At 42.0% G+C, this 6,984-nt stretch overlaps 1 protein-coding gene across 1 annotated transcript; it reads left to right on the plus strand.

Moving 5' to 3' along the window:
* Positions 1-2,899: 2,899 nt before the first annotated feature.
* LOC127535148 (myosin heavy chain, striated muscle-like) lies at positions 2,900-6,576 on the plus strand. Its single transcript, XM_051952240.1, has 3 exons — positions 2,900-4,772; positions 5,220-5,471; positions 6,247-6,576. The coding sequence occupies exons 1-3, from the start codon at positions 4,000-4,002 to the stop codon at positions 6,470-6,472; spliced, it is 1,251 nt and encodes a 416-aa protein (XP_051808200.1). The 5' UTR covers positions 2,900-3,999; the 3' UTR covers positions 6,473-6,576.
* The last annotated feature ends 408 nt before the right edge of the window (positions 6,577-6,984 follow it).

A 6,984-nucleotide genomic window follows, 5' to 3' on the forward strand; every position in this document is an offset into this window, starting at 1 on the left:
GCTGTGTAGCTCTAAGAAAACCACTGATCAGCAAGGCTAATCAGGAAAAAAAAAGACTTCAATTTGCTAGGAAGCATTAAGATTGGACTCTGGAGCAATGGAAGGTCATGTGGTCCAATGAGTCCAGATTTAGCCTTTTTTCAAACTGATGGACCCATCGGGGTAAGACGAGAGGTGGATGTAGTGATGCACTCATCATGTCTAGTGCCTACAAGCTTGTGGGGGTTAGGATTATGATCTGGGGTTGGTCAGATTCAGCAACGATATGTGCCCAAAGAAAGAGGCCAGCTGACCACTTCAGTATATACCAGGTCTTTCCATCAATGGAGTCTTTCATCCCTGATGACATGTTCCAAGATGACGATGCCAGGATTCATGGGGCTCAGATTTTGAATTAATGGTTCAGGGAGCATAAGACATCATTTTTTAACCCATGGATTGGCCTCCACTTAGTCCAGACCTCAGCCACGATGAGAATCTTTGAGATGTGCTGGAGAAGACGTTGCACAGTTTAAGATCCTGATGTATGATAAATGCTGTGAAGCTTATCGAAACGATGCTACGACTAATGTGTGTCATTTCTAGAGCTAAAGGTGGTCCAAGGAAATGTTGGAGTGTGAAACTTTTTTTGGGCGGGCAGTGTAATAAAGGCTAAAAATGCCACACACAAAAACTTTTTTAAAAATTCAGTAAGGACATATCATGGCAGCATACTGTAAATTAGAAAAGCATCAACACAATACAACGTCTGTGGATCAGATCAGTGTCCCTCCTGGCCCCGCAGGAGTCAGGTGGGTGTGTTTATAAATCCGGTATCTAAATGTATAAAAAAGAGACACCACGTTTTAGCTTTCAACCAGCTCGGCTGCAGGATTTATTCTGCAGCAAGTGTCTCAATGAGGTAAGGTTTTATGCTCCTCTCTGGCACTATGCGCCATCTAGTGACCTGTTTGAAAATTGCTTTGACACAGAAACCAGTAATACACCATGAAATTCAATCTTTTAACATACTTAAACACAATGAAATAGTTTTGTTTTTTTTTTAAATATAGGGTTATCTGTTTTTAAACACATTTTTTAACATAACCTATTTTCAGCAATTAGCTGTACCAGTCTCAATGACTTTGTCATTGAGACTATAGAGCCGGGTTCTGCTTGAGGTTTCTTCCCTGTTAAAAGGGTGTTTTTCCTTGCCACTGTCGCCTTTGGGCTTGCTCTGGGGGTCAGGCATTTGGGTTCTGTAAAGCGTCTTGAGACGAGTTGACTGTAATTGACGCTATATAAATAAAATTGAATTGAATTGAATTGAATTTGTCGACTGGTGTGAGCGGAACCATCTGCACCTAAACGCCAGTAAAACGAAAGAGATGACCATCGACTTCTGCAGGAGAAGGACACATCAGGCTGCTCCGGTGAACATCCAGGATATGGACATTGAGATAGTGGACTCATACAAATACCTGGGTGTTCACCTCAACAACAAATTGGACTGGTCACACAACACAGAGGTCCTGTACAAGAAGGGCCAAAGTCGTCTCCACCTGCTGAGGAGACTGAGGTCCTTTGGTGTGTGCAGGACTCTGCTCCGGACATTCTATGGTAGCGTCTGCTGTTTTCTATGCAGTGGTCTGCTGGGGAGCGGGGAGCTCTACAAGGGACAGAAAGAGACTGAACAGACTGGTCAGGAGGGCCGGTTCTGTCCTGGACTGTTCCCTGGACTCCATAGAGGAGGTGGGTGAGAGGAGGATGTTGGCAAAGCTCACATCCATCAGGGACAACCCCTCTCACCCACTGCATGACACTGTGGAGTCTCAAAGTAGCAATTTCAGCAGTAGACTGAGACACCTAACCTACAAGACGGAACGCTATCGCAAGTCATTCATTCCATCTGCTATAAGACTTTATAACATCAGCATCACTGGCTAATGTTAACACAAAACTGGACTCTGTCACATCATCCTTTACCACATAATCTGCACAGTTCTCTCGTACTTCACATCATTCCATAAGCCACTTTTCCCATCCTACACTCCTGAACATATTGTGATTGTTATTATGATTATCATTATATTGTGGCTTGTTGTTGCTATCGACCTTTTTCCGAAACGTCATCATCGAACGTCACCGCCGGTCACCGCCCCTAGCAACGCGATTCCGCCATTTTAAGAGGGGTATGCTTTTGCCTTGACGACCAGTACTTTCCCACTTTTCCCACCCGATTTTAACCAGTTGCGCTTCAGTGTCCCGCCCGCGGTACACTTTGAGATCTGCATAAGCAATTTGCTAAATGTCTGAAACTGCAAACGCGATTATACAAACACTATACGCCGATGGAAAGCTTAGATTCTCATGAATCCGCCGGTATAAACCACTTTCAGATGTGATTACCACAGCGGGTAATATAACCACATTTGTCCGACAAACAACGAATATCCATCCATCCGTTCTCTATTCACGGCTTCAACGTACACAGCGCGACTCACATTTCCGGGTTCATTATTACACACAGATGAAAATATTCCACAAAAAACGGCCATAATCCAACCTTGGACCTCCAGACGAAACAAGCCAGTAACATATTTTGTCCAAAACATGTCTTGAAGTCGGTATATACTCCACGAATAGGTCGTTTTCAAGGAAATGCACCTCGCGATGCGCGTCCAATATTCCCTGTATTTCTCGTCATATTTTTTGTACTGAAAATGGCTGGAATTGACTGCAGCTTATGATGTTTATAATTATCTGAAATGTTGAGGGCTGGCTACTTAGCTTAGGCGAGTGCTAGCTGTGCTTCCCACAAAAAGTCAGGGGTCTTTCTACTCACTGCTATTTTTAAACCTTCTCTCCTCCCTTTCGTTCTGCTAACTACTATGCTGTAATCAGCAGCATTGTCCTCATTATTGTTAGCACCTCATACCCTTGGGCCTAGGGTGGGTAGAGCTCATTTACAGGTATCTGACTCTTAGTTTTGATAATGCACATCTAACTAATATACATACACTACTTCCACTTGAAATTAAAAGGTGTAATGGCTCACCCCGTTAGCTTAACATTAGCTTAGCATAGCGGAGTTGGTGTAGCCGTATCTTACAAGGCATTTATCATTCTGACATTGACCTGTATGCACAAAAGCATATAAATATAAGCATACCTCAAAGAAAACGTATGAGTCCAGGCTTTTATAAGTCTTCATCTTCTCCATTGTGTGGATGCCTGGGCTGTTGATAAGGTACTCGTAAATGGAGTGCCATTGAAGATCTGGCCACGTAGTACGGTCGTTTTCCCATGAAACCAGAGGAATTTGGTACGGACATGACTGCAAACCAACCAGTTCTAATTTTTCTTGATACCGTAGCTTGGCTTTTGGCTCAAGATTTCCGAAATAATCAGCAGACATTTTTCTCCGGGTCAAAACTGCGCGGTTTCAGCGGTCAAATCGCGGTTGCTAATGACTTTGTTGCCCCCTCTTTTAATGGCGGCGTGCGTTGCTAAGGAAGGTATGGTCACGTGTCCCAGACTCTGACGTCATTGCGAAAAGGTCTATATCTTAAAATCATAACACTGCCCGTGTTATGATTTAAGAACGTTGTATCTTAAACCATAACACTGTCGTCATATATGTCCATCTGAAGCTTACTAGTGTCTCGCCTGTGATCAGACAATCAGAGCGTTTCTAAGACCTTCTCAGAAGACGACCCAGGTGCAATACTTCTTTCCAGAAACAGTTCTCTGCAGTGTAAGTCATTACACATTTTTTGTTTCCTATTGTTCATGCTGATGTCTGCAAAGAAAAACTAATTTATACCTGAATTTATTTTTAAACATTAGTTTTGTGCTTATTTACTTATTTTGCTACTACCATGCTACTGTGATTGAAAACATTGTATATACTAGGTCGATAATGTATTTAGCATTTGCTATATTTTCAATTGAAATGTAAAAATATCATTTTGATCAGATTTTTGTTCCATTTTTTGCGGTGATGTGTTAAACTCGTTGATGTGTCTGTTTGAACACAGTTTGACTGCGATGGCTCAACAAAAACAAAGAGGAAGTGCGAGAATATTCAAGGCTGCATGCGAAGCCGCATTTCAGTCTGCTCCCCAGAAGAATCAGGGGACTTTCAAAGTTTCAACTCGGACAGACAACTGTCCTAAACGCGATGAAGCTGAAAGACTTCAAGACAAAATCAAACAGCTTCAAGAGAGAAACCGCAAGTTGCAAGAAGACCAAATTCAGTACGAGAAAATTATCTCAAGACTGGAAAAGGACAACAAAAGTCTTTCCTTGAAGCTGAACACAGCTGAACAGGAACTGAAGACTAAGAAAACCCAGGTCGAGGACCTGGAGAGAAAGCAGTGTTTTCAGAGATTCTCCAGACACGTTGAGTATGAGTCTCGACTGGACAAAGTCAAGCGGGAAGCAGAGAAAATGCAAGATAAAATTCTGCTGGAGGCTCACAGAAAAATCCAACAGCTCACAGCTGACCATGATCAAGCAAATCGGCGTGTCCTCAGCTACACAGCCGAGTTTGACACGCTGAAAAATGACCTGGAGAACAGCAGAGCTTCGACTCGTGAGCTGCAAGCTGCGCTGAAGACTGAGAAGGATGAGTACATCAAGTCTAGCCAGCTTCAGCAAGTGGAAAACCAACGACTCCAGGGTTTGGTGGCTGGACTCTCTGCACTCCTCAGCGCGTTTGAACAAGAACACAGCAGTGAAGCCGCAGAGAGACAGGAGCTGCTGCGGGACAATGAGAACCTCACCGAAAGGTACTTTGAACATTTTCATTTTTCTATTTCTAGTGTGTTACTGTCTCAGTTATGAGTTATGTGTAAAACAAATTTATTTGTTTAGTATGCGTCAGAGAATGGCATAGAGTGAAAGATGGGGGGGGGGGTGCATTGTGGAATGTATACATTCTAAAACACTTTGATATTTTCAAGATACAGCATTATTTAAATTTAAAAGCTACCAGCTGCATTGTTTTAACATTTACTGTGCTGAGATGATGCAAATAGTTTCAATGTATTCGTCTTGTGTTGCTCTTTAACATAACTGAAGCTATAGAAGCATAAAAAATAGGCTTTGTCCAATAATTCCAAGTGACTCATATGAGCGGGTCCTGATATATTTTCTGTTATGTAAGGGGTTCTTGGTAAAAACAAGCACCTTTACTCCGTTCATTTATCTAACTCTTCGCTATTCCTCTTTTTCAGAGTTAAACTCCTGAGAAATGACAAAATCGACCTCTTGAAGAACCAAAACAGACTGCAGAGGGAAAATGAGCAGTCTGACAAAAAGGTGGGACTGCTCATCAACTCTAGCCAGCTGCAGCAAGAGGAAAACCAACGACTCCAGGATTTGGTGTCTGGACTGTCTGTGCGTCTCAGCACGTTTGAACAAGAACACAGCAGAGAGGCCGCAGAGAGACTGGAGCTGCAGCAGGACAACGAGGTCCTCACCAAAAGGTACTTTGAACATTTTCATTTAACAGATTCCAGCTGCATTGTTTTAACTTTATCCTGTGCTGAGATGCAAATAGTGTCAATGTGTTCATCTTGTGTTGCTCTTTAACATGACTGAGACTATAGAAGCATAGAAAATAGGCTTTGTTGAATAATTCCAAATGACTCATATGAGGGGGTCCTGGTATATTCTCTGTTATGTACACTGGAAAAAATGCCCCTCTCTAAACTTTGAAATAAGTGGGGGGGGGGAATCTGCCAATAGAACAAGTGAAAAATGGCTTGGTAAGATTTCTTGAAATAAGAGATGATATTTAGAATATTGAGATCTTAAAGTTAGGTTCACAAACTTATTTTAAGCTATATTTTACCATAATTGTCAAGTTTAGGTGTCTTAAAATAAGCCAGACATGCTAAAAAATAGTAGTTTTTCACTCAAAATAGATTTTTCCTTTGATGTAACCTCCTAATTTGAGATGTATTAAACTTAATTTGAGTTTTCTTGTAAAATACAACTCAAAACAAGATCATTTTAGGATTGTTTGACTTCACGAGATATTTAAGATGCATGGTCTGAAAACAAGTCCCTGCATCTTGCTGAAATGTCACTTGTTAAGTGAATTTATCTTAAATCAAGTGGGATGAGACATTTTGACTAAAAATAAGAGAAATAGACTTTGTAAGATTTTGAGTTTTTGCAGTGTAAGGGTTTCTTGGTTAAAAACAAGCACTTTTACTCCCTTCCTTACTCTAACACTTTGCTATTCCTCTTTTTCAGAGTAAAAATGTTAAAGCATGACAAAATCAACCTCCTGAAGAACCATGACCGACTTCAGAGGGAACATGAAGCAGCGAAGGAATCGTGGACCAAAAGGAACACTGGTTGCTTCAGCTTCCTCAGAAGGGCAGAGAAGGAGCACGCAGCAGAAACGCAGAAAAGTCGCAGACACGATGGTGACGCCACTGAGAGCCAGAAAAGTCGCTGGTGGCGTAACAAGAAATGATTCAGCTGGTTGTTAGCTGACAGCCAGCCGAATCTCTGCTCCTTTCTCTCCCTTCTCCCCCTATTTTCTATCCTCACCTCCATCAAGATAGATATCTTTCTGTTCTGTCCTCACCTCTATCTTCTCTTTCTATCCATCTCCTCTTTCTATCCTCACTAAAAAACTAAATAAAAAAAATTGAAAAAAAAAAAGAAAAATGACATGGGATTTTAACATTTTTAAAATGACAAAAATGTTCCTAAATGACATAAACGTGTCTAGAAGGATGCAAAAAAATGTGTGAACCGTCCTGACCCTCCTGAAGCTGAACTCTGCCATCCAGACTGGTGGAGCTCTTCACCTCAGCGACCCGCTCCACTGCAGCCTGACCCAGAGCACTGTCCACCCCCATCCTGGCCGACAGCCCCACACGGGCACTGAGGACAAAGACACCGCTTACAGTCGGCTCATACTTACCAGCAAGGCTAAAGAAATCAAAGTCGCAGCCCCTGTTAGATTTGGTTAACATGGAT

This window comes from Acanthochromis polyacanthus, chromosome 8, assembly GCF_021347895.1.
Source record: "Acanthochromis polyacanthus isolate Apoly-LR-REF ecotype Palm Island chromosome 8, KAUST_Apoly_ChrSc, whole genome shotgun sequence".
Lineage (NCBI taxonomy): Eukaryota > Metazoa > Chordata > Actinopteri > Pomacentridae > Acanthochromis > Acanthochromis polyacanthus.